Raw genomic sequence first — 27,935 nt, 5'->3', positions numbered from 1 at the left:
TTTGGAAGTCAGCACTTTATCTAGCAGTCATTTCTCTTCTCTTTTTTCTCCACATTGTCATTTAAAAAATATTTTTTAAAATATCTCAATCATGAATTCTATTTTCAAAAGCATCTGGCAACTTAAATCCCATGTGACTTCTAGCTAAAAGGCGATGATAAGCAGTGGGCAGTGAATCCCAAGAAACACATTATATTGTAAAATATATTTTACGAAATATTGTGGGGATGGAATCTGGGAACAACTGTTTTCAGTAATGAATCTGTTGATCTGAGGGAAGACTTGGGAGAACAGCCAATCAGTCCAGAATTTAGGGAACCAGTAGCCTAGGATGGCCTGATCACCCAGAACTTTCCATTTCTGGCCTTCTATGTGGAAAAACACTTAACAAATTGCAAGGCAAGGCACCCTGTGGGTATACAACTACAGAAAGGAAAGGAGCTAAGGTCCCAACCTTCCTTTTTCCTCTGTAAACTGCCATTCTCCTTTCTGACTGTTCAGCATGAGAAAAAGTCTACTTGGATAAAGTCAAAAGTGAATCCCACATGACACCACATCCCATATCACTTAAGAGGGCTTACCAAAGGATGTTGTTTCACTCTTCTATTTAGCTGGAGAAATTGGCCGTATAGTAAGAAACAGCAGGCAGTCTTATGAAACTAATGAAAGAAAGTATCTTAACTCATGGTAGGGGACAGAAAAAAAAAAGGGCTTTCTATCTGTCTGCTCAGAATGGCTCTTGTCAGATTCTTTGTTCTAAATAAAGAGGTAACAGCTGGTCCAGGAAGGACTCTACAGGCTTCCATATGGTGAGGGGGAAGGCAATGCCCACACACTCTTCTACTAAAGTATAAGAAGGAAACTTGCTTCTCCTTCCTATCCTTGGTTCATTCTTCAGTCTTATTAAGAAGAGCTCTGCAGGATCAACAGAAATCTGCCCTTGGGATATTGCTTTTGTTCTGTGTTTCATATAGGACACTGTAGCAACCCTGTATCACAGTGTACTTCTGCTTTTAGGAAGAGAGAACATACAGAGGAGAAGTCCTGGAAAGGAGTCCATGCAAAGAAACACCAAGCAAGGGGACAAGGGGACAACTACACTAGCTGAACGTGGCTCCATTCAGACAGGACGGCAACACATTGTTAGCAGAAGAGATCAGGAATGGTGATCAAGCCAGAGGAGTTTACAAGAAACATGAAGCGAAAAAATACCTTCTAACATTAAGGTTCATTATCTGGTTGTCTTTGGCTGCTCTAAGCTGCTCATGGAATCTCAGGAAGTAAATGATGGGAACAGTGTTTTGTAGTTTGATAGACTGTCTTTTCAGTTATTCCTTAAAATATTTACCATTTTCATCTATCTCCAGCTTCTGTGATAATGGGGCTGCAAGGGAGTATCAGCTTTCATTGAACACTACAAAAAAGGGAAGATAGATTTAAAAAAAAAAATCCCTATTTTTATTTGCCAAGCCTAATTTCCATATTTTTTGAGTGCTTAAGACTACTACTTTATTGACTGGCAGTTCACCTGGATTGTGAACTAGTCACGCTGCTGATGCAGACAACAAAGCTAGTGCCATACAGAGCTGCTCTATGTCCGCCTGAGCTTCCTGTCTCAGAAGCAGCACTATATGAATGTAGTTACTTTTTTTTCAGGATGAGCAGAATAAAAAGGCACACACATTTTAATCATTCTCAAAGCTTACACAAATAAAAAGCACTTACCAATTTTAATTGCTTTATATGTCTCCAGCACAATGAGCTGTATTTTACTAAAGTTATTTTACACAACCCCAATCACTTAATGAAACAGGAATTTAAGATAACATATTGACAACCATTAACTATCGACTGCATTTACACTTGGTGCTAACTAGAAGATTTGTACTCTCAATGTCCCAGTTGAATTCTTATTTGAATAAATTACAATCCAACTTTAAAATTATGCCTGCAGCCAAAACTGGGTTCCACATTACATTTATTTTTTAGAGTACTAACTGTGGTGCAGCAACATTTTACATTGCTAAGAGATCTTAAGTAGATGCGTGTTAAAACCAAGGAAGCACCAGAATAACATTATACACAACATTATACAAACAACATAAGCAGTTTGGTCTAATGGACTGTCTTAAGCTTGACATAGGAAGACAGTCATGACATTAGACTGGGTGTTCAGGCTTGGCCAGATTTTGGCCCAATACCATTACTGGGCGATACGTAATTTATTCTACTTCCTCCTACAAGCATTTCACACAAAATACCATGGGCCCCAGGGCAGTAAGCACATTAGAAGTAATGATAATACCATTATGACCATTTTTTCTTACCGAGCCAGGTTCATAGATCCCTGCTACGTGTTCCCTGTCCCATGACCAGGGTGCTGCCATTTCCCCTTTATTTTATCACTAGTTCCAACAGCACTAGCAAAAGGGCACAAACTAGTGAGGATGGTAGAGTGTATTAGCTCCATGTGGCATCTTTCCTCTAATGCTGTTGCCTCTTGGTGAAGAAGTGGAACTCTGTTAGATCTGGCTAGATACAACTCTTGCTAATTCTGTATATGTAGCTTAACAGGCTGTCTCTGACAGCAGCTTGAACTAAGGCCTGAGTGGAGTTTCCAACCATGTTCTTAGCACCAAGAAGTGGTCACTCCAACTCCAGTCTTAGGTGCCAAAAGTGTCAGAAGAGGCTGCCAGTAAGTGCGCTCTGTGACAAATTATTTAATCTCCTCGCTCTGTGAACTTTTGGTAAATACCAAACACTACAAATACAGAGAACCAACAAAGAAGTGGCTGCCTAAGGGGTGGGGAAAAAGGGTCTCTCACCTTGGCAGGCTCGTTCATCATCAACAGGCTGGTAGCCAGCCTTGCAGGTGCATCGTCCAATGGCCACCATCCACTCCCCTTCTCCATTGCAGTGCAGCCGAACACCTGAAGACCCAGTTGTGCTAGTCTCTTCAGCATTTGGTACACACGTCCCTGGTGACTCCACCAGTGAGGTCCTTTCCCCTCCAGCAAAAGTTTCAGGGAAGGAGGCAAATCCTTTCACCACAGCTGGGCACTTGTAGAAGAAGACTTGGACTGCCACCAGGGACATGCAGGCTCCTGAGTCCTGGAAGGCCAGGTAGAAGCCATGCTTGGTGAGTGGCCCAAAGCTACGTACTTTAACATTCATCTTTACCACCTTCCCAGTGCTGTCCACCTGGGAAAAGCTTTCATCAGCTGCAATAGTATCCACTTTGGTCCAGGGGCCCTCACGCCACTCTGGCAGTTCCTGAGAGGCTATGTCAGCCTCCGACTGGTGGTAGTAGAGTGTGAAAGTCTCCTTGCAAGAAGAGGCTACAGTGCGCATGCTGGCACAGTCTCTCACTGAGAAACGGAGGCGGACATGGACTCGGTGGGCTCCGCGTCGCTCTATGAAGTGGGTACGCAACCAGTTATTCTGACCTGGTTCAGCCACATTACAGACTTCAAAGGTCCGGATCAGGTGCTTCTTGTCATCCAGGACACTTACCTCATCCCACTATAATGGATATATGGGAGAGAAAAGGAAGAAGAAATAGTAAAAAAACATACGGATTCAGTGTTCCAACTGCACCAAAATACAAGACAGGCCTTCTTCTTCCCCTCCCTTCTCCTTGCCATGTCTATGACAAGGCTTGAACCTGCTGATGGCACGTGCAGCCCAGCACTCTAGACAGAACAAAGTATGACCCTGTAAAGAAGAGCTGTTAAAGCTTGCAAGTAAGAACTGTTGTGATAGAAAACATAATTCATGCAAACCTGTCACGTGGCGTTGAGAATCTTAAAATCGGTGTCACACTTTCTTCTCTCCTATCTCTCATCTCCAGAGACAAGACACACAACACGAACAAATGAGACAGAGAAACAAGACACTGTTCTCTGGAGAAAACATTAAAGCAGAAGTCCCTTCTACCCAACTTTATCACAGTTGGAGCTGTGCTCTGCCACTTCCAATGCACACAAGCCAACTCAGCATGGCACTATGGGGGCAGGTCCAGGATCTGTTTTGTGCCAGGAGGAAGGCACAAGGGAGAGTCAGAGAGGGGTGGAAGCAGGTTAGTACACAAAGCTGTAAGAGAACCCCCCCCTTTACCCTCTCAACTAGCTTTACAGAATAGGTATGAGGCGCTGGGTATGATACACAAAATGCATAATGAAATAGAAGGAAACTGTGCAAACACTCTCGCCAAGGTCACATTGACCAATTCCTTGCAACAATTCCTTTGCATTAAGACCAGAGCCAAGAAGAAACAATGGCAAATTATGGTCATCAGTGACCCCCTCCTGGGTGAAACAGAAGTACCCATTTGCAGACTGGACTGTCTTTTCAGGGAAGTTTGCTGCCTCCCTGGGGCATGGATTAGCGATGTCACCAGGCGATAGAAGAGCTTAGTACAGCCTTCAGACTATTATCCACTCCTGCTCTTTCATGTGGGTACTAATGATGTTGCAACAAAAGGTCTAAGATTGATCAAAATAGATTTCAGGGTCCTGGAAAGAATGCTAAAAAACTCAGGAGCACAGGCAGTGTTTTCCTCAATCCTCCCAGTAATGGGGAGAGACTTTGGAAGAAACAGGTGATCCCAAGATATCAATACCTGGCTTCAGGACTGGTGCCTCTGCCAAAACTTTTGGTTTTATAACCATGGAAGTGTCTTTGAGGCACAAGGTATTCTGGGGCCTGATGGGACCCACCTGTCCCAATGGGGGAAATGCGTCTTTGCTTGTAAGCTGGAAGGACTGATTGAGGGCTTTAATCTAGAACTGATGGGGGAACGGGATACCAACAGGAGAGCTGAAGGTAAACCAAGCGTTCGCATGGCATTGCCTGAGGGTGGCAATGCTAGTGAGAATGTTTATGCTGCTCCTGGGAGCATGGAGGGCTCAGAAGCATATCTGAAATGCTTGTACACCAACGCACACAGTATGAGAAACAAACTGGATGAACTGGAAGCATTGGTCAGTTCCCAGAGCTATGATATTATTGGTATTAGTGGGAGCTGGAGGAATGAGTTCCACAAGTGAGTGCTGGGATAGAGGGCTACAGGCTGTTCAGGAGAGACAGGCAGGGCAGGGGAAGTAGAGGAGCTGCACTGTACGTGAGGGAGAGGTTTGATTGTACAGCCCTTATAGTTAGTGATGACGTGGTTGAGGGGCTCTGGGTGACGATTAGGGTGGTGGAACACAGAGGAGATATTGTAGCAGGTGTCTACTACTGATCGCCCAGCCAGGAGGTTAGCAGTGATGAGTTATTCTATAGGCAATCAGGAGAAATCTCTGGATCTTTAGCCCTTGCCCTTATGAGAGATGTCAACCTCCCAGATATCAACTGGGAATACCATGCTGCTGTGATGAGCAAGTCTGGGAAATTCCTGAAGTTTGGGGAAGAAAACTTCTTGTCACAACTACTCGGTGAGCCAACTACAAAAGAGGCCCTCCTAGATTTGCTATTTTTGAATAGAGAAGGACTCGTGGGAGATGTGATGGTAAGTGGCTGTCTTGGCCACAAGTGATCATGAATGGTTGAGTTTATGAAGTTTTCAGTGTAATGAGAAAAAAGGACAGCAGAGTTTCTGCTCTGGATTTCAAGAGAGCAAACTTTAAGCTATTCAGGGAGCTACTTAGCAGCGTCCCCTGGGAATTTGCTTTTGAGGGCTTAGGAGTCCATGAGTGCTGGTCAGTCTAAGAACCACCTTTTAGAAGCAAAGGAGCAGGCAATTCCACTGTGTTGTAAGTCAAGCAAGCAGGGAAGAAGACCATCTTAGCTGAACAGGAAACTCCTCATGGAGTTCAAGAGGAAAAAGAAATTGTATGATATCTGGAAGTGAGGTCAGGTGTTGCAGGAAGATTACAGAGCTGTGGTTCGTATATGCAGGGAAAGACAGGAAAGGCCAAAGCTCAATTAGAGTTGAAACTGGCCAGTGTTGTGTCAGACAGCAAGACAGGCTTTTTTAAGTACTTAGCAAGAGGAGGTTTAAAGAAAACATTGGACAGATACTTGCTCAAGATGGTCGCCTGACTAATAGGGATGAAGAAAAAGCAGAGCCATTCAGTGCTTTTTTTGCCTCGGTCTTCAATAACACTGATAGACCTTGGACTGCCCAGTCCCCTGAATCAGAGGACCACAAATGCGGGAACAGTGGCTTTCCATTTATGGATTGTGAAATTGTAAGGGACCAGCTGTATCAGATGAATGTTCACACATTCATGGGACCTGACAGGATTCATCCCAGAGTACCAAAGGAGCTAGCAGATGTTATAGCAGGACCCCTCTCAATCATCTACCAAAGGTCTCGGGAGTCCAGGGAGGTCCCTTCTGACTGGAAGCTAGCCAGTGTTATTCCAGTTTACAAAAAGGGTGTGAGGGAAGACCCAGGGAACTACAGACCTGTTAGTCTAACCTGAGTACCTGGAAAAATTATGGAGAAGATTATACTGGGTACTATCAAAAGGCATTTAAAGAACAATGCAATCACCAGGCACAGTCAACATGGGTTCACAAATGGAAAGTCCTGTCTAACTAATTTGATATCCTTCCACTATAACGCTGCCCACCTAGTGGATGAAGGGAAGGCAGTAGATGTAATTTTTCTGTATTTTAGTAAGGCTTTCAATACTGTTCCCCATGGTATCTTTCTGGAAAAGTTGTCCAGCTGTGAGATGAGCAGGTACACGGTGCACTGGGTGAAGCGGGGCTCAAAGGGTTCTAGTGAATGGGGCTACATCTGGCTGGCACCTGGTCACCAGCAGTGTTCTTCAGGGCTCAATTCTGCTGCCAGTTCTGTTCACTATTTTTATCAATGATCTGGATGCAGGAGTTGAATGCACCGTTAGCAAGTTTGCTGATGATACCAAACGGGGAGGTGCTGTTGACTCTCTCGAGGGACAAGAGGCCTTGCAGAGGGATCTAGATAGATCGGAGAGCTGGGCAATCATCAATGGCACAAAATTTAATAGTTGAAGTGCTGGATTCTGCACCCGGGATGCAGTAACACCAGGCACAAGTATAAACTGGCAGAGGGGTGGCTGGAGAGCAGCCCTGCAGAAAGGGTTCTGGGGGTGCTGGTTGACAGGAGGCTCAACAGGAGTCAGCAGTGTGTGCCCTGGCAGCCAAGAGGGCAAACCCCATCCTGGGGGGCATCAAACACGGCATAACCGGCCAGTCAAGAGAGGGGATGATCCCGCTGTATTCGGCGTTGGTACAGCCTCACCTTGAGCGCTGTGTGCCGTTCTGGGCCCCACAGTTTAAGAACGATGTGAAGGTCCTTGAGTGTGTCCAGAGGAAGGCCACAAAGCTGGTGACAGGGCTGGAAGGCATGTCCCCTGAAGAGCAGATGAGGACTTTGGGCTTGTCTAGTTTGGAGAAGAGGAGGCTGAGGGGCGACCTCATTGCTCTCGACAGCTTCCTGAGGAGGGGAATGGGAAAGGGAGGTGCTGATCTCTTCTCCCTGCTACCCAGTGATAGGATGCCTGGGAACGGGTCAAAGCTGCACCAGGGGAGGTTTAGAATGGACATTAGGAAACATTTCCTTCCTGAGAGGGTGGTCATACACTTGAACAGGCTTCCTAGAGATGTGGTTGATGCCCCAAGCCTGTCAGTGTTGGAGAGACATTTGGACAATGACCTTAATAACATGCTTTAACTTGGTCAGCCCTGAATTGGTCAGGCAGTTGGATTAGATGATCATTGTAGGTCCCTTCCAACTGAAATATTCTATTCTTCTATTCTATTCTATTCTATTCTATTCTATTCTATTCGCTCTGTGTGGAGGGATGGCTGGAAACCTCATGAGTATTTCTGAAGGAGGGTGGAAGGAAGAGGGCAAGGAGGAGGCAATAGTATCCCACCCAGTATCCTCCTCTCTTAACAATCTGGCTTTGCACAACATACTGTGTTCAAATTGTTCATATGTACAAAATCCATAAAACAAGTCACATTGGTTCCAGTTTCCCTTTCTTCATCAGATGCATGCATGCCTTTCCAGAAGAGGTGCAGTCAAGAAGAGGACAAGGGAAATGCTTACCCCATCAGAAGGGTGGGTGGTCCAGCCAATCTCTGAAGTCTCTCCAGTTGTATCCAGAAGTATTTCTGTTTATGTTTTAAAAAATGAAATAAAAGAAGTATTTTGTGCTTTTCCAAGTCAGGCTAAAATCTTATCTGTCCCTCACAAGATTGTCTCTGAAAAAAATCCCCCAAACATGTCTTGTAGAGGGCTTCTACACACCCAGATTATACATTCATGTTTTGAGATTAAATATGACAGGTTATGTCCATACTAGTAAATTAAGCAGGGCCAAGACAGGGGTAGAGGCACTGGGCACATAATCATGCTACCTCACGGTTAGCAAGTTGCTTGGCAATATTCTGGCCAGAAGAAAGCTTTCCCAGGCAAAGTGTAAGCACACTGACAGCATGGAGCAGAGTTGTTATAACGAGCAGTACAGATGAGGCCACCCTCTTTTTGGAAAGAAAAAGGGTGGGCGTGGGACAGAGAGATGAGTTATATGAATGCATGCCAGTCTCCTCAGGACCATGGTTGCCTATTTTATTTGCAGTTGTAAATGTGGACACAAGGCCAAGACACTTTTGTTTGCAGCTCTGGAATCAAATTTCTGTGGGAGTTTAGGATGATGACCCTATTGATCCTGTAATGGATTCACTGTGTTCTGGAGCTGGACATTAGGCTGCAAGCCTGTGTACAAGTCCCAGTTTTATCAGAAAATTAGTATTAAATAGTCTCTTGCATTATACTGCTCAGGAGTAGGGTACATGCAGAACTTCACAGGCCTAGTTTATTCCCACAACTAGTCTGCATTTCCATTGTTACTGAATCTACCACTGGAGACAGGTACTAGACTTGACTGCTGTTAGAGATGTTTTTCTCTGTTCAGGTACAAAGAAATACAGAAGAGATTGTGACAGTGCAAGCTATACACATAGTATTCTCCAGAAGGTCTCAGACCATCCTGAAACTTATTGGTATGCACGCACCTGTGCTTTTCTGTGCACATTTATAATGAGGACACAGGGGAAGAAAAAGATTCCTTCAAATAGGTATTTATGTGTGTTGATACATACTGTATGAATCAACTGCTTTTTCTTAAATTCTGAGAAGTCAGACTCTTTTGTTTCTTTATTTTAATTTTCATTTGTTACTTTGTTTAAAAAAAAACAAACAGAAAAAAACCCCAAAACCCAACAGCAACATCCAGCTTATTTACAAACAGAACTCATTATTCCCTTGCAAAGGTTTAATGATATGATTGTCCCATGTTTTATGCAGGAGAGATCCTCAAAAGTTTCTATTTCCAAATTACAGATTGCTGACTTCACTATCCCTAACAGTGCTCCTGGGGATTCACTCTACATTAATCAGCAGAAAGGAAAGACTAGACTCATCCTAAAGCAGACATGTTCAAGTGTGTAAGTTTATCCAGACCTCAGACTTCATCGATGTCCCCAAACTGATGTACTCCATATTCCTACAGGAGATTATATGTTTCTTAGACCTTCCTGAGGAGCCGATACAGTTCTTTGCTTCAAAGCAGGGCAAAATACCTGGGTTGGCTTGCCAGAACTGGAAAGAGCTACTGGTTACAGCTTAAGCACAACCCCACTAAAACTACCTAACAGACCTCAGGAAATGCTGAGCAGCTTGGTACTCAAGGATAGCTCAGCTCAGATGGCTCCTCTGAGTGGCAAAACATCTGTGAAAAGCCTATGCTTCCTTGAGGCATAGTATTCCCCTGGGCTGTCCTGGCAGCAGAGGGACTTGGCATTCCCCCATGCACATTACTGTCTCAGTTGCACAGTCTGGCATAGAGGTTGCATGCTGCCATGTCAGTACTTAGCCACTGGGTTCCCAAACATGGCTTTGATATGCTGGAATAATATACAAGGTAATTTTTCAACAAAGAAAGAACTTTTTTTCTAATCAGGTCTGAGTCTTCCATTTACCAAAGTATAATGCATCTACCCCATGGAAACTCTAGGAGAAAATAAAATAGAGAAAAGTTAATCAGGGCATGGAAAGCCAGATAAAAAGTGAGAAAGGAAGGGAAAAATGGAAGACCCGGGCAACTATAGGCCAGTCAGTCTTACCTCTGTGCCCGGCAAGATCACGGAGCAGATCCTCCTGGAAATTATGCTAAAGCACATGGAAAATGAGGAGGTGACTGGTGACAGCCAACATGGCTTCGCTAAGGGCAAATCGTGCCTGACAAATTTAGTGGCCTTCCGTGATGGGGTTACAGTGTTGGTGGATAAGGGAAGAGCAACTGACGTCATCTCCCTGGACTTGTGCAAAGCGTTTGACACTGTCCCACATGACATCCTTGTCTCTAAATTGGAGAGACATGGATTTGACAGATGGACCAGTCGGTGGATAAGGGATTGGCTGGATGGTCACACTCAAAGAGTCGCAGTCAACAGCATAATGTCCAAGTGAAGACCAGTGACAAGTGGCGTTCCTCAGGGGTTGGTATTGGGACTGGCACTGTTTTAACATCTTTGTTGGTGACATGGACAGTGGGAATGAGTGCACCCTCAGCAAGTTTGCTGGCAACACCAAGCTGTGTGGTGCAGTCAAAATGCTGGAGGGAAGGGATGCCTCGACAGTCTTGAGACGTGGGCCTGTGCGAACATCATGAAGTCCAACACGGCCAGGGCAAGGTCCTGCACATGGGTCAGGGCAATCCCAAGCACAAGTACAGGCTGGGCGATGAGTGGATTCACAACAGCCCTGCAGAGAAGGACTTGTGGATGTTGGTTGACGAGAAGCTCAACATGATCCGGCAATGTGCATTTGCAGCCCAGAAAGCCAATTGCATTCTGGGCTGCATCAAAAGAAGCGTGACCAGCAGGTCAAGGGAGGTAATTCTCCCCCTCTACTCCGCTCTCATGAGACCCCACCTGGAGTACTGCGTTCAGCTCTGGGGCCCCCAACTTAAGAAGGACATGGATCTGTTGGAGGAAGTCCAGAGGAGAGCCATGAAGATGATCAGGGCGCTGGAGCATGTCTCCTATGAAGACAGGCTGAGAGAGTTGGGGTTGTTCAGCCTGGAGAAGAGAAGGCTCTGGGAAGACCTTATAGCAGCCTTGCAGTACCTAAAGGGGGCCTATAAGAAAGCCAGGGAGGGGCTTTTTACAAGGGCACATAGTGACAGGACAAGGGGTAATGGCTTTAAACTGAAAGAGGGTAGATTTAGATTAGATGTAAGGAAGAAGTTCTTTACTTTGAGGGTGGTGAGGCACTGGAACAGGTTGCCCAGGGAGGCTGTGGATGCCCCATGCCTGGAAGTGTTCCAAGGCCAGGCTAGATGGGTCTTTGAGCAACCTGGTCTAGTGGAAGGTGTTCCTGCTCAAGGCAGCAGAGTTGGAACTAGATGATCTTTAAGGTCCCTTCCAACTCCAACCATTCTATGATTCTATGATTCCATTACAAGAAGAGAAAAAATAGACAAGACTTGCTCAGCAGCCCGGGCTCTGCCACAACTATCGGGAAGCATATTCTCCAGACAGCTTCTCACCAGTGAGCAAGATAATCTTTATCAAGCACATGAATATTTCACAGGCAAACAGATACAGGCAGCTGGAAGCAGACAGAACTCTCACAGTGAGTATTTTAAGTCAGGAAGCATTAGAAAAATAATAAAAGTACCCAAGAACGTTGTGTGCATAAATCTCATTTGGTCACCTATAGTCAAAAGTCCCTATTTTTCTTCTTTTTCTCCCTCTCCTACTGGCTATATGCCTTGAATCAGATCTGCAGTCACACTAGCTGCATGTACACTCATAAATCTAACAAGATGTTAGACTGCTCTCTAAGTCTGAGGACAACAGGCACAGTATGGTTCATGTTCACATGGCTAAAAACTCCAACCCCACAGAAGTACATGGTTGCATCCAAACCATCTCTCAGGAATGGTTCTTGGTCCATCCTAACCTCTGACCTATGCCCAGGCACTGTTTAGAAGGTTAGTTGGCATCGGCCAAACCCATGACTGTGCTAATAATTTAACAGTATGAATGACTACATACCAGTGTACAGGTATAAGCCTTCACTTTGCCTCTTTTTTAGTACTGATGTAGCATTCCACATCCTCAGTGTGCTGGGCCACACCAGTATTCTGCTGCTCTTCAGTGCAGATAGCAATGATCTTTTCAGCTGAATTTACCAACCTGGAAGAAAAATGGCTTTCACCCTTTCTATCTTGCTCAAAATCAAGGGTCTTGCAAGATCAGATCAGACCCAGGCCTGGAACAGTCTATGATGCTGCTAGAGACAACACTTCTTGAGGTGACCTCAGAGTATCAACAGAACAATATTGCACTCTGGATTAAAAATGAGGAATAAGCAAGGTATCAGAGCAATCTGGAGGCTTTTAAACACATGAAATGATGACAATTCTTCTTCGACTCCTGCTTTAATCTTACATTTTTGAAGAATGAGATTCCAATTTCTTATTAAGACTGTTATTTTAGTTCAAAGAAGAGAAAAATAGCTGATGAGAGGTTCTCCTGTATATGTCTTCCCTAAACTAAAAAAAAAATCATCTTTTATAGCAGAGTCAAATAGACTCATTACATTCTTCGTAAAACAAAATTCAGAATTAACTACACTCTCATTTCTGCATCCTCTGTTCTTGCAGGCCAGAAAGGGTAAAAAAAAATCCCAAAGACTTATGCTAGTACCAGTCTACACTTACACCACAAACCAATCTCTTGGGCTGCACAACATCAAGATCAACTGGGCAGAGGTTGGAAGTTGCCATTACAGATCAGGCTGTTCAGAATAGGCATGTTAATGATTTTCAGATTTTGGTTAGCCTATACTTTCAAGCAGGACACTTTAGTGTTTGAGTTACAGGCAAAATGTACCCCTGATGCAAGAGGATGACAATTCACCCAAGGATGATTGACCCTTGGACAACCTTCATGAAGACAGAGATGGCCTAACAGCTTTCTGGATTGCAGAGATGGCCTAACAGCTTTCTGGATTGAAGAACACTTGTCCTCAGTGTCTTAACAATGGAGTGGTGCAAGAGGGAATTATACAACCCAAGTTTAGGCAAACTATAGCCACTGAGAAGAGGGTTGATCCTGAGAATACAGCAAAAGAATTACCTGTGGGATGAGAAGCTGGTGCTAAGAATGATCAGATGATAGAATCACAGAATGAAACAAACTGGAGGGGAGGTATAGAGGTCATCTTGATCAACACACCTCTCAAGGCCAGGCTAAAGTACACTAGGTTGCTCAAGGCCTTTCCAGTTGAATTCTGAATATATCCAAATGCACATGTACATTGGTAGATAAGGCAAAGGGCACTAGGGTAAAAGGTAACATTCAGGGAGTTTGCCTTGCTATGCAGCTGAATGCCCCAAGTAGCAAAGCTCTCTGGCTTAACAGACTTCTTGAAAACAACTGAAATATTAATGGGCTTATTCTGCCTTGTATGATCATGCCTTGAACATGAACAAGTAGGAAGACTGCGAATGCTCTCTAAGAGGGCTGGAAAGAGAAAGCATTCTCTGGGCTTGTGCAAAAATACTGTTAGGGGCTGCCAAATCCAGTAACCTCACATAAGCAAGGCTGCTTGCAGCTCCATATCCCCAGGTCCAATGAACAGCAAGGCTGAGTGGGTATTCCCAGTAGGCACACACACAAACACATGTAGGCACTGCACATATACAAATGGCCAGCCACGAAGATCAACACAGACAGAAACACTCACCAGTCATGCAAACAGAAAGAGCACCACCAACGGCCTCATCCTGCTCCCCTTTCTGGCTGGTCAGGATGAAGGTCTGTTAGTGGGAAATATATATGCATTTATATACAGTATGGATCCCTGCAATAGCTGTCCTTAAACATTCAGTCTCCGGTAGCTGACCTCTGGATCTGGGGTATCCCCATTTGCTGGCACCTGCGCATATAAGCACCTCAAGCTTGCAGCCCCACTCCTGTTCCTAGTATTCACTCACTGATAGATCACTCTCACTCACTGATAGGTCCCCTCACACACACACACACAGGCATGCTATTGATCCTCTACTAACTGGTTTTAGGCATGCAGTCTACCCAGTAGCTGGCCCTGGATTCTTGTTCTCCTAGGTTGCTGGCACTTGGACATGTGAACCCCCAAGGCCCATAGCCAGTTGCTGTAGTGCTGCTCCATTCCACAGAACCCCACTTACACATACAAACACATGCACAGGCACACACACTACAGATTCCTCCAGTAACTGGCCTTAGACACTCGGCCTACCCAGGAGGTGGCCCTTGGATCATCTTGTCTCCGGTTGCACGGAGATACACAATATACAGACAGGACTCCCAAAGAACCCCCAGAACTTATGGTCTCCCCGGTAGTTGGCCTGGACCGCCTGATGTCCTCAGAAGATAGCTCCTCCAGCTGTCTCACTCACAGAGAGACACACATACAAAGAGGTGTCTCATTCATCCCCCAGACTCGCTGGTCTCTCCCTGGCTTCCCAACCCATTTACTCTACTAACCAGCTAGTCTGGCTTGATATTTGCTAGAGATCAGAGCTCATATAAGCTCACTCACTCCAGTTGCTAGCATCACAAATGCACAGATCCTATGACCTGTGGTCCAACTTGAGTTCCTGGCACTTGATTTTCATCCATTCCGGGCTCTCCAGTTGCTGGCAGCACTGACAAATGGTCCCCTATGACCTATGGTTCGACTCCAGCTGCTGGCATTTAAACACACACATATACATAAAAGAAAGCCTCCTCACCCAGGTAACTAGTGAAAAATTGAATTTAATAACAAGACAGGATAGACTGTGGTGATCAGGTGCATGTCAAGGCCTAATAGATGTACTGACTGTTTACACATGACTGACCCCTTATCTCTCTATTTTCTCACACTTGATCCTCCCCAAAACCACCTCAACACCTTTCCCCACCTATGGTTCCTCCCCTAAATAACCCACAATAAGTTTTGCAGAAGCCCCAAATGACCTTCTCTACATCCCATAACAAGTCCCATGCCCCTGCTGGCAGTAACCCCCCTCAGCAGACTGCAAGGTGTTTCAGAGAGCACTTCCATTGACTTATCTTAATGGAACCCACTCACCAGGCTGATCACACTCCTGTGATAAGACCTGGGAGAAGCTGGGACAGTGTGCTGATTTCCCTATTAGGTTATTCAGGTTCCCCTGCCTTTCATTGTTCCTCTGTGCTCCTTAGAGTGTGGGGAGAGGAGTCTTTTATCATGCAACTGAACAAATATATGTATATATGGGGGCTATCACTTGGAGACAGAATACAGTGAAACCTTTGGGAAGCCTTAAATACACTAGAACTTCTTCCAAAACCAAACAGCTATTGTGGTGAAGCAAGTAATATATCAATGGCTAGTGACATATGCAACTGTAACAACTATTTTATTTTTCAAGAATGAGTTGATGAAACAAGTAAAAAATCAAACAAAAATAGCCAAAAAATCCCACTTGTTCATAACTACTTAATACAAAGATTGCTGGTACTTTTTAACAAAAAATTTCTTTTTTACAGTTCAGCTATGACTTAACATGAAAAAAAAGCTACAGAGTTATAAAATATGCCTCCTAATATAAGAGAATATATACAAAACCAACCTATATGAGACAAAGGAGTTTGATTTTTTCTTGGATAAAGCCATATTGTGAAGCCATTCCTGCAATGAATGTTCCTGTATTACTTCTGTACTCTAATGCAATTAATAAAAAAAGTTATTTGGAGCCAATGGGATATGTATTTAGTGAGTTCCATGAAGTATAATATTTTTTAACTACTTGTCATGTCAGAGCAAAATGCTGACACTATCAGAACATCATGCATGGAGGAATTCTCACCCCCCAATCAGGAGTTATGTTCCATCTGTGAAAGAGAGAAATGACAGCCAAATGGTTGAGGATATAGAAATACACAGCTATTTGCAAGGTAGCGTAGCTTTTAAGCTTTGTGAATGACTGTGTATTTTTCTCTTTACTTCCCCTATTCTTTTGTTTAAGGTCTAGGGAAACTGCCAGGATTAGCATATTGCACTAATTCCTCTGCTAATGTCAGGAAATGCAGACATCAGGAAATAAAAAAAAATTACATTAAATGCTTAGTTTCAACTTTGTATATGAATCAAATTAAACTATTATCTACAACTTTCCTAGTAATACAATATAATAGGTATTCTTCCACAGCTTAAGAGATTCAGTCTGCAAACACCCACTATTGAGTCTAGAACTTATCTAATTGCCACTGCCATCAAACTGGCTACTTTTGATGACAGTACAGTGAGATTTTTAAAGTTTATCTATGTTTTCCTGCCTATCTTTCTTCATAAACATTAAAAAATGAGCTTGGGTCTTCCAAGGTTTCACTGAAGCATATACTGAAAGTCCCAGATACTGTATATTACAAGAATGCTGTTCCTTTTCTTTGAAGCTTTAATTAGCTTTGAATATAAACGGTGTTAGTTGCAGCACGAATAGCTTCTACTGTGCTACTGGCCTCCAAGCAGCAAGAGCTAGCCTGCAGCTTGTGAACAGTTTCAACACAGGGCTATGGTACATACCTGGGAATGGGAATGTCCTAGCAGAGGGACTACAGAGAAATCTATTGTGGGACAAACCAAATCAAGTGGAGCTGCTGAGACTGACCAATGGGATAACCCAAACACCCCTCCTCTTAAAAAAAGGCAGCACATCCAGCCCAGTACCATTCACCTTCTGAATATCTACAATAGGAGATTCCTCTGCCCTGCGCTTTCCAAGCATGTGGCAAAGATTTTGGCATGCAGGGGACTGTCAGGAACGAACCGGGAAGAACATAACAGAAAACCTTTGCTAGGATTTTAATAACTCATGTTAATGACAAAGCATGTGAATCACAAGCAACTGAAGTAAAAAGCTAATTTGACTTTTTCCCCTGAAGTAAAATAACATCCATTTAAACCTTTCTTTGTATATAATAAAACAAAAAGCAACGGTATTTTTTACTCTGAAGATTACCCTTGAGGAAAGTATAGTTTTCCTGCACTTCAAAGTCAAGCCAATTTGAGAAATCAGTACATTATTTTCAATAGCCCAAGATGACAACCAGCTAGTAGAAAAGAAAGGGGAAAAAATTAAATAAGAATGCCTGACCTCACAACCTTTTTCTTGCATATTCCCTTTTGCTAAGGAGAAACTTTTAATCAAAAAGTTTCTATCAAAGCAGAAGAATAATCCTCTCTATATCTTGAACTTCTGGATGATATTTAGAAAGGCTGTCCAGCCATTCTGCAGGCTGGAGAGTTTGTTGCAAAATAAATGCAGTCACTCACATGCAGAAAACATCATTCCTTTGGAACATATTTAATGAGTTCTGCAAAATGAACTCCGCTTGTGTTTACAGCTGTAAACATTTATACCTCAGTCAAAGCAAAACCAATATTCCACAGAAAATTCAACTCTCTGCCTTAGTAAGAGCTATTTCATTAGCAAGTTATCACTTGTTCTCAGCTATTTTAACTGTAGCCCATCAGGCATTCTTTAATTCTGTGTTTCATTAACTTTTACAATCAGAAAGGTTAACCTACAAAAATGTTAAACTGTAGACAGTAATTACATACATATATAGATACTCACAGAAATAAAATTTCTGTGTATTTCTTTATGTATTTTTGAGAAAAAGGAAAAAAATCTATTTTTTCATCCAGCATGTAGCTCAAAAATAACGCTCGCCAAACTAAAACCTCAAAAACTCTTGCAGAGCCATAAACATTGGGAAATGCAATTTTGTTTCCTTTTATAAAGCTAAAATAATACATTTAGAAATGTCTTCTGTTTGCAAAACAGTTTCCCCTTATGCTTCCCATGCAGGTTTTTTCTAATCTAAAAATCATGCCTGGAAAATTCTGGACAGACATACTCGTTCCTAGTGAAATCAGTGTGTCCAAATATTAGATCTGTATCAAATAAGTTCAGCCTAATGATTCCTTTTTATGTATGAAAAACAACAACAATAACAACAAAAACATTTTCAATTGCTTACAAGAACTTCCTTACTTCTGAGTCCTAAAGGGGTTTAAAGTCCCATTAGGTCCTGCAAAAGGGTACTGCCTTCCTTCTATCTAAAAAGCATTCTGCATAAAAAGTATTTGCTCTCTTCAGAATGCATAGAAAGATGGTTTGAATACTTTGTCTACTTTTCTTCCCCTCTCTACAGCTTCTCTTTCTTTTCTTAACAATTTACATTAAGATTTTATCAATATTGTTTTTCTCCTGTTAGAAAATTTCAAACAAAGCTTAGTTTAAGGAAAAAAGTGATTTACATTCATACTGTTTAAATCTAACTCAAATGCCTGAGAAACACTTGGAAGAAGAATTACCTTGATTGATTTCTCCAGTCAGTCAATCCCCTTCAGTTAGAGGCAAGACATATTTTATACACCATCTAAAATTTCTAAGAAACCTTTAAAAAACCTAAAGACCAAACTGGATATTCCCTGTATTTTTCAACTTAAATGTGAAACCTGAAGTTCAAGTTTCTACTATGTATAATAATGAGTCAACAAAATGGCCGTGGGCCTTTTTTCTTCCTTATGGGTAACTCAGTAGTTATCATCAGACTTTCCTTCCCCTAATGTATAATTCTTCTTGGACTTTTGACCACAACAAAAATACTTACCTCTGAGATGCAAATTAGCTTTGGAGTGCAATCCTAGGACCATGTAGTACAGTCACAATGCAAGGTGCTGACTCCCCCGACTCTGAATTCAGAGTTGAAATTCAGCTCATGGGCACCTTTACTGCTTCATCTCCACAGGCAGAATTTTATTGTCCTATTTTAATCCAGGCAATTCAACCATGTGATCTGTGAAGCTGTATCACACAGTGTTTTCTAAATTCTTTTCTCTCTACAAACTTACAGGAGCAATCTCCGAAATCCAAAAACATCCATTCCTACAGGCATCACTGAGATACTACATATTTGCAAAGAATGGACGTTTTTTCTTCCCCTTCCACCTCAGTTCCTCTACCAGTTATACTAAGGAATAACATAGTACTCTGTAAAATAATTTTTAAAATCAGCAATTAACAGAGTTGCAGAGATTTAAGAATTTGTATTATAATCTTACATCAATTATTTCCTCTCTGAACTCCCTCCCACTCCCTTCCCCTCCTATTTAGAGAAGGGATGCTTTAACAATGTTTCCTCTTCATTATTAATAAGAAAAAACCAAGCCTTTTTTTTCAGAGGCTTTCACGTATGCAAGAGATGAACATTCATCACAAAGCTGTGCAGTTCATTGAGCACATGTAGCTGCAAGGATATTTCTTGGAACAAACAAGAGGATTGTTTACAATACTTCTGCCCTTCTCTAACTCTCTCCCATAGCTCTCATCTTATCTCCTGCTCTCATCACCCTCCTTCCTATCATATGCTCTTTCTTCTACAGTTTTCTTGGCCTCTCTTTTCCCCTGCCCACCTTTTCTCTATCCTGTCTTCACTGCTGTCTCCCTCCTCTCCTCTGCTGGCTGAACGCAAACTGCCTCTTCTTGTTAATGCAAAGCATTCTCTCCATATCTATTATATGAGGCAAGCTGCTCAGATGGCAGAGACAAAAATTCCTGATTTCAGCCCACTGAATGCTGCCTTGTAGAACAGCATAAGCATCGAAAGATTGTTTCACAAAACAAACATGGTGGAAGAGTAGGAACACAAGCATCAAATACACACAAAGCATAAACAAGGAGCTTATTCCCAGGGCAAAAGTTTTATTCTTTAGGACTGTTGCTTCTGAGATAGCTAGTAGGAATGTTCATTAATATTCCTTCATAAGAGGGTTTGCCAGTCCCACTAGAAACAATACTAATATCTTTTTACACCTCATGAGATAGTGATCAACCATCACACCAAAAGACATGTGCTCAATGCTCATCTGGACTAGGATAAGCATACTGGAGAGCACACTTCTTTTCCCTTAGAGAAAACTTTAAGTTGTTGCATTATATAAAATCTGTTCTTACCTTCTAGCGAGGTGACTACATGAAGGAAGCAGACCACCCAGAGCCAACACATTCCTGCCACTCTTCTTGCACTGATGCCAGCATTAGAATCCATGAAGATTCTCTGTAGATACCACCATCTCCAAAAAACACACACCACTCCCTTGAAATGGTCAGAGATTTCTTGGAATGTTTTAATATCTTCCCAAATCAAAGCACAGAGGCCTTCCCACAGAAATACTGGTTAAGAAAAAACAGAAGGTGGAAACAGAAATCAGGTCACAATAATACAGAACTGGCTGTTTTTATACACCCACTCCATCTTTTACTACTTCTGAGATACACGTGAAAAAGAGTGGCACAGACCCAGTATTTACCATATACCCACATCTCTCACCCCTCAGGTCTTCAGTCCCAGTTGTTTTGTATACTGACAGTACACAGAGATTTTGAGACATTCATGGCATCAGTGACAGTGGGGTTTCCAGATCAATGTTAATCTGTCCCACAATATAGGCTGTATTCTTACTTAAGTCCTGACCCTTTGCATCTTTGGCAATGTCTCTTGGAAGGTCTCCATTCCATTTCTCCTGTATGCTTTCCAAATTCTGTCTCTTACAATTTATGCTTTGCCTTTTCAGGACTCTGCAGGGCAGTAGCCTTGACAGGAGAGTTTTCACCATTTATGACAATACAAATCTGCACTGCTGCCACACTTGTAACCGCATTTCAGATGCAGGCATTTGTCCCTTTAAGCATATGACTGTACAACACTATTGAAGCTGGACAGTATTTTTCCCATTAATATGTCGTAGGTGAGGAAGCAAACGTGATATTTAAGGTCAAATAGTTACAGCCAGGAAAAGCACACAAGTCCAAATGTATTATCTTAAGTGGGAAAAAAATCCAAACAAAACCAAACAAAACTCCACCACCACCATTAAGAACCTGACATAAAGGCTTATCTCACAGTCAGGGAGCAGCATGTAGTGTAATCCAGCACTGCATTAGTTCGGCCCAGCACAGTAATTTTGCTAAGCAAGGTATTTCTGGATCCATTTGCCCAATTCTTAGCCCACGAGAAAAAATATCATGGTAATATGTAGGTTACATGCAAAAAGCCAGTATGTTTTGTTTCTTTAGGTGCTCTTTGCGCAGAGCATTGAAAACACTTCAATATCTTCAGTGAGACAGTGAAGCGTAGCTAAAGAGAAGGAAAAATGTCTCAGGCAATACAGAGAAATGGCTCAATAACTTGGCTGCAATAGGGGAGAGGAGAGTTGTAATTAAAAGGGGCAGCCTCACTGCAATTATCTGAAAACCTAGCAATGGGGGATTTGAGCAAGTTCGGCATAGCAGAGAAAAAAGCAGCCTGGGGAGTATGAGAAAGGGCAATGGAGTGCAATTTGATTTGCTTTACTAAAGAGGGAGAGAAATTACTGGACAGGATGGAACAGTTCTCTCTTACTCTGTCCCTAATGAGAACCTAGAGCACCAAACACAAATAAACCAAAAGCACACCGAGCATCACTAAAACATAAGGAAACGAAAAAGACCTCAGGAAAAAGCAAAAACCTTGATTCATTATTTATGAGGAAAGAGAAAAATAAAATCAGTTAAGTATACCTGAGGAAAAATGAAGATTAAATGGGAGGATTGATATAATACAGGTACTGCACATTAGTTTATGAAGCATGTATACACCACAGAAGAAAAACACTACTGGATGAAACTGTAAAAGGAGAAATTCCAGGCTGAATTATCAGAAACCCCTTCTTTACAGAAAGAGCTATCCAACCACATAGCAGTGGTCTCCAGGAACAGGGCTGAAGACTACTGCCTGAGCCACCAAACACAAGACTGGGTACACTGGAATCTAGCCTGCATGATTACACGGAGACATGAATACTCCGCATTTGTACTACCAGTCAATCTATGACACTGTAACATCTAAAAGCCTTTTTTTTAGGCCAGCCAACATCCTGAGAGATGGGGACTTTCAAACATTTATTTCGAAGGCAAACAGATGCAGAAACAGAGGTCAAATAAACTGAAGAAAACTTTCATTTCAGTCAATAAGACTACATTCATTACAGAAGGTTTGAAAACAGCCCACAAATCAGAATTTCTCAGTGTCACATAACTTATGAGTGGCAGAGCAGGAAGCAGAACCCAAATATGCTCTGGCTGCTGGATCTCAGGCCAAAGTCTTGAAATTACTAGGCAATATGTGAGGAGGAAATCAGTTTGCTACCACCCTGCTACCAAGAAGCAGGCACAAAATAATTTCTGGCTCCAAGGAAACCAATTTTTCTCCTTCCCTCCCTACCTGCACATCTCTCTTACAGTATCTATTCAGCTTACCCTGGTAGACACCGTATCCCAGCAATGTTGCACTGCTCTTCATGAGGCATCATACAGCCTTTGTCTGGATTAGACTTGAAAATTATTTTTTGCTGAAATAAATTGTGGCTAAACCAAAGAGCTGGCTTTGATTTAGCAGTTAAAAAAGGTAAATCTGTCAATTTTTTTATTATTCTGCCTCTTCCACACCTCAATGAAAAATGCTTACTCCACAATGAAGGATAGAGGAGAACATTATGGAAGCATTTAAGGCAGAGTAGGAGGGAAGCACTAGCCTCTCTGAATTAAAGAGTACCAAGCCCCTAAATTGCTAACCAGTGCCCTACCCTTCCCCCCAGCACTTGATGTGTGCAGAATTTGACTACACCCAAAGACACTCATCTTTCATTCTTCAGTTCTCCTACTATTTCTTCTCTACACCAAACTACTTAAACAGAAACCTCAAACCATCCCAACCCTTAAACCACCCTCTTCTCTTGTCCACACAAGCACCTTTCCATGGCCTTCTCAGCTTGTTACTTCCAAAACCACTCTCAGACATATCACCTCTCCTTGCTACAGAATCCACTATCCCCCAATTCTCCTCCAAATCCAACTGCAAAGTAATACACCTTCCCTGCACAGGATCTTTCAACAAACTTCCTTAAATACCCCTTCTCATCCTCTCTCTCTTCCAGCTACATAGAACTTGCCACCCATGTACCACCTGTCAATCCTTCTTATGCTAACCCTTCCATAAAGGATTCTAAACCATTTGGGGGCATATACTTCCTCGGCTAGTGGAATGATCTCCAACTCCTTGGAAGTCCTGAAAATCATAAAGCATCTGAAAAGCATGACAGTTCCTGAGGATCCAAATATCTTTTAATAATTCAACCCTATAAAACAGTGAAGATCCCAAGCAGTCAGAAAAGACCAGTTATGTGTTGCCTTTGTTTTAGTACCAAGCTCCAAGAGACAGGAGATAGAAGTATCCAGGTTATCTCCTTATGTTATTCACCAATGCCATCATGACTGTTTACTTTGGCACCATCGCTGGTATGTGGATTACCAAAATTTAATTATGTTCAAGATCCCAATATGACAGATGAATACAACCATCACCAGTATTTTAAAGAATCCTGGTTTCTTAGCTGAGCAACCAGCTTCTTTGGGAAGCTTGTCAAGGCAAGTTTTGAACGTCTCCAAGGATGGAGATTCCCCAGCTTCTTTGGGCATCTTTGCTCTCTTTTGTTGTATATCTCAACAGAAGAGAGTCAGCTTTTGCCCAGCATCTCAAAGCTTCTTCTACACAAGGCTGCAAACACAAACCATTTGAGCTAGAAAGCCTTGAATGTGAAACATAGTACGCCTGGCTTAACTTGCACTGTTTACAGCCTGCTTCTTCTCACCAGACAGAAGCAGTGCTGCAATTTCTCACTTTTTCTGAATTCAGTCTTGTAGTTGGAACACTTTAGTACAGTCACCAGGCAAATGATGCTCAGTGCTACAGGGCAGATAGCGACAGTGCTCCCATACATACTAGGACAACTGACACTTGTACAGGTCTATGCTTTTGAGATTTCTGTCACAAAGGGGGCTGCTTTGTGCCCATCTGTTTTGGGTTTGTGTGGCTGGGTTTTGGTAGCAGGGAAGGGGCCGCAGGGCCGGCTCCTGTCAGAAGCTGCTCAAAGCTCCCCCACCTCCAAGCTGGACCGGCCTCTGGCCCAGGCCGAGCCCCTCAGTGAGAGTGGTAACACCTGTGGGAGAACAGATTTAAGAAGGAGAACCTGCAGTGAGTAGGGGGATTAGAATCTCTCTGTGAAAACTAGGTCAAGTGAAGGAGGAGGGGGACGAGGTGCACCAGAGGAAGGGATGCCCCTGCAGCCCGTGGTGAGGTGGTAAGCTGTCGCCCCCAGCCCATCGAGGGGAGCGGGGGAGTGGATGCCCACCTGCAGCCCAGGGAGGAGCCCACACTGGAGCAGGGGAATGCCCCCCAAGATGGCCAGGACTCCATGGGAAAGCCTGTGCTGGAGCAGTGTGTGACTGAAGATCGGCCTGCGGAAAGGACCCATGTCAAGGAAGTTCGGGAAGAGCTGAAGCCTACGGAAAGGACCCACGCTGGAGCAGACTGTGAGGAACTGCAGCCCGCAGAAAGGACCCACGTTGGAGAAGTTGGTGAAGGGCTGTCTCCCGCGGGAGGGAGGGACGGAGCCCACGGCGGAGCAGGGACCGAGTGCAGAGTCCTCCTTCCCCTGAGGAGGAAGGAGCGGCAGAGACAAGGGGTGAGGAACCGACCCCAGCCCCCGTCCCCGTCCCCTGTTCCCCTGCGCCACAGCAGGGGCAAGGTGGAGAGAACGGGGAGTGGAGTTGAGGCGGGAAGGAGGGACGGCTCCCCGGGGGGAAGGTGTTCTCAGGTTGGGTTTTACTTCCTAATATCCTTGTTTTGATTTGATTGGTAGCAAATTAAACTGATTTAGTTCCTTCCCCAAGTTGAGCCTGTCTTTTGCCCGTGACCATATGTGGGGAGTGATCCCTCCCTGTCCTTGTCTCGACCCACGAGCCTGCCGTTATATTTTCTCCTCATCCCACCATGTCCGGGGCGGCGGGGGGGGGGGGGCAGCGAGCGAGTGGCTGCCCAGTGCTTTGTTACCGGCTGGGCTGAAACCACAGCACCATCCTGTATTAAGTATTTCATGCAGCCAGTATCTCCGCAGCAGTTTGCTTATGCAAATAAAGGACTCCCTCAAAGTTTAAGCACTGTCAGTGACAATACCTGAAGAGCCACAGGGCACTAGTGTTGCTAAATAGGTCAGCATTGATTCAAAATTGTCTTCCATCAGTGCATGTGTTTTTATTAGAAGGGAAGCAGATTTGCTCCTAGGTTTGTGTAGTCACATATTTTAGAGTACAACAATGGCATATGTCTTGAGCCTTGATGGAAGTGGTCATTCGCATGACAAACCTAAGAAGGATCTCCTTAGAATGGACTGCTTTTTTTCTTCTGGGTTTGCCTGGCACTCTGAGACCAATCATGAATAGTGACAACTAGATAAACTGTATTATTTCTCTGCTGGCCACAGGTTCTGCTGGACCTAAGCATTAAAGAAAACCCCTTGCTTTCTAATCCTTTTGATTCCACCCATAAGTCTTTAGATAGACCTTTGCTGAAGCATGTTCTAGCTTAGTATGCAGATGATATGTAGACACAGATCAGAAAGTAATACACATTGACCCTATTTCCCTCTGACAGGTACCACCTGCAGAACCTGACATCAAATAACAGTTAAGCATTCATCTGAACCATGCACCTCTCTGGTGGTGCAGGAGGAATTCAGGTATGCCTTTAGGATTAAGAAAAAAGCTAGGATTGTTCGGGCACTGCACAAGCCTCCTGGAGAAAAGATGAGGGCCTGACAGGTCCTTCCTCTCCATGCAGGGAATGTAGCTGTTTCTTTGAGTTCTGTAAAAGTAGAGCAAACCAGAGGCAGTAGGAAGAACTGTTAGTCCCATAGCCCCCAATTCCTACAGGAGATCTAAGGGCAGTTCCAAAACTCTATTCCCTAAAAGGTGACAGGAGCTTGATCCACTGCAGAGAGGATGCTCCATCCTGCATTACTTTGTAGAAATCCCAACTCCAATACTGGTCCAAGTATCTCATTCCCAGGAGGCATGGAGGCAAATGGAAACAATAGGGCTGTCAACACAATATAAAAATTGTCAGCTCTTAATTAAGAGCTCCTGACAGCCTTCCTTATTGCGAGAACACTTGTGTTTTTGAATGTGCGGTCAACAATTCTGCATGCTTTAGTGCAAACTACATTTCAAAACACAAGAAAGAACACTGAAGCAGATCAACATCCATCTAACCCAAGTTTTAGCTATCTCCAGTGCCAGGAAGAGGTGGTATTTGGAGACAGCTTGCAAGCCTGGCCTCTATGTGGTCCACTTCCCTCCTATTCCTACAGCATGCAGAAATACAAGACTAGGGTTGCTAGAGAGTATACCCCAATCCATTCCCTTTAGTATCTCTTTACGAATTTATCTGGTCCCTGTTTTGAACTTGCAACAGATTTTAAAAGATATCTATCCCTATGCAACAAAGTACTTTTACGTATTTTAAATTGTTCTGCTAACAGAAGCTGAAATTGCAACACTGTCAGATTTTTACTCTTTCTATTCTTCTTAACTGTCCCAAGAACTTTTTCAAATCCTCTTGTTTCCTCCCACTGGAACAATGCTTTTTCCTCCATTGTTAACCAACTCCTCTAAGCCTATTTCACAGTAGAAATCATTATATGGGTATAGCCTCCCTCTGCTACACTTGATTCAACAGATTTCCCTCATATTTGTCATACTTCTTCCTCACACAAAGCATCTAGATGCAAAATAAATGCACCTCAAAAATTCTTCAGGGCAGAGTAAATGCTGTACATGTGCAGGCACAGTCTTTCTTCCTCTTACATGTTTTGCACTAGGACTCAGAACAGCTAAATATCTCTCAGTGAGAAGTATTAAAAAGATAAATGAGCACAACATCTGGGAGAGTCAATAAACTACTATTCCAATTAATTTGTGCTGCACACTGATTCATCACATTTAGGCAGAGTACAAAAAATAGAATTAGTATTTCTCATTCATGATAAATAAGGAACCATGATAGTGTTATAAATCAAGCAAGAGGCCTTCTTCTCTTATTTCCCCCAGTTCTCTCCTACTATAACTGCTCCTTCACCACTGAGATGCCCTTGCCACTATGGTCACACATCTCACAAGGTTAAATCTCACAATGCTGTTGTGAAAACCTGTCACTCAATGCCTGTGCAACACTTTGAGCATGACATAATACTGCCTATCTTCTTTCTTAGACAATAATTACAATAATGGCTATTCATACAAATCTTTCCACACCCCAAACAGGAAGTGAATGGAGGGAGAGCAACAGATAATTTACTGCTCAGAGTTTGAATATTATGAAGTTAATGTGTTTTTCTTCAAAAAAAAATTATCACTAGGGCACATATAGCAGCACAGGGAAATGTTTAATTAAATATATAAATCATTTCAATAGTTGCTGTATATCCTTTTATCCTCCGTTACTATTTGAAATTATTTTGAATGACTCCAAAATATTTTTAAAATATCTGAGAGTGGAATAGGTATCAAAGCCTTGTGGATTTTTTATGGACCATTCAGTTTATTAGTTTAATTTTGAGAGAAAGGCTCTAGGTGCTAATGTATAACTAAGCTTAAAGGAATTCTTCCTCAACAACTTACTTCATAAAAGATTTCCACTAGCTGGCTTGATCATTTGTTTCTTACATATTATCTAAATAGGGTTGCGGCTATGTCTTTTGGGATTCTTTAAGTTTACAACGACAATCCAAAGGTTGATTTTGAATGTTCTCCAAAGAAAGGGATTAATTTCTTTGTTTACGGCAGAAACACCAGGAGTCTTGAAGCTGATCTTCCATGCTCTGACTATCCATTTCCTAGTGGGATCCAAGTTAAGAACCTCCATAGCCCTTAAAGGGAACAGATGCTTATTTTCATGAATTTTTATTAAGA

General features: G+C 42.9%; 1 protein-coding gene across 4 annotated transcripts in view; it reads right to left on the bottom strand.

Moving 5' to 3' along the window:
• LOC126048821 (ephrin type-B receptor 5) overlaps nt 1-27,935 on the bottom strand; it is a 78,596-nt gene that overhangs the window by 38,866 nt on the left and 11,795 nt on the right. For 3 of the 4 annotated variants that reach the window (XM_049824262.1, XM_049824260.1, XM_049824259.1), the window contains exons 2-4: nt 20,046-20,264; nt 8,048-8,112; nt 2,826-3,522 (exon numbers count right to left, since the gene is read on the bottom strand). In XM_049824262.1, coding sequence (XP_049680219.1) covers nt 2,826-3,522; nt 8,048-8,112; nt 20,046-20,139 — 856 coding nt within the window. In that variant the 5' untranslated portion in view covers nt 20,140-20,264. Of the gene's footprint in view, nt 1-2,825; nt 3,523-8,047; nt 8,113-13,759; nt 13,833-20,045; nt 20,265-27,935 lie in introns of those variants that run through there. The other variant, XM_049824261.1, reaches the window with a different exon arrangement.

The sequence above is a fragment of the Accipiter gentilis genome, chromosome 21, assembly GCF_929443795.1.
Source record: "Accipiter gentilis chromosome 21, bAccGen1.1, whole genome shotgun sequence".
Taxonomy (NCBI): domain Eukaryota; kingdom Metazoa; phylum Chordata; class Aves; order Accipitriformes; family Accipitridae; genus Astur; species Astur gentilis.
This window is presented reverse-complemented; position numbering and strand designations above follow the sequence as displayed.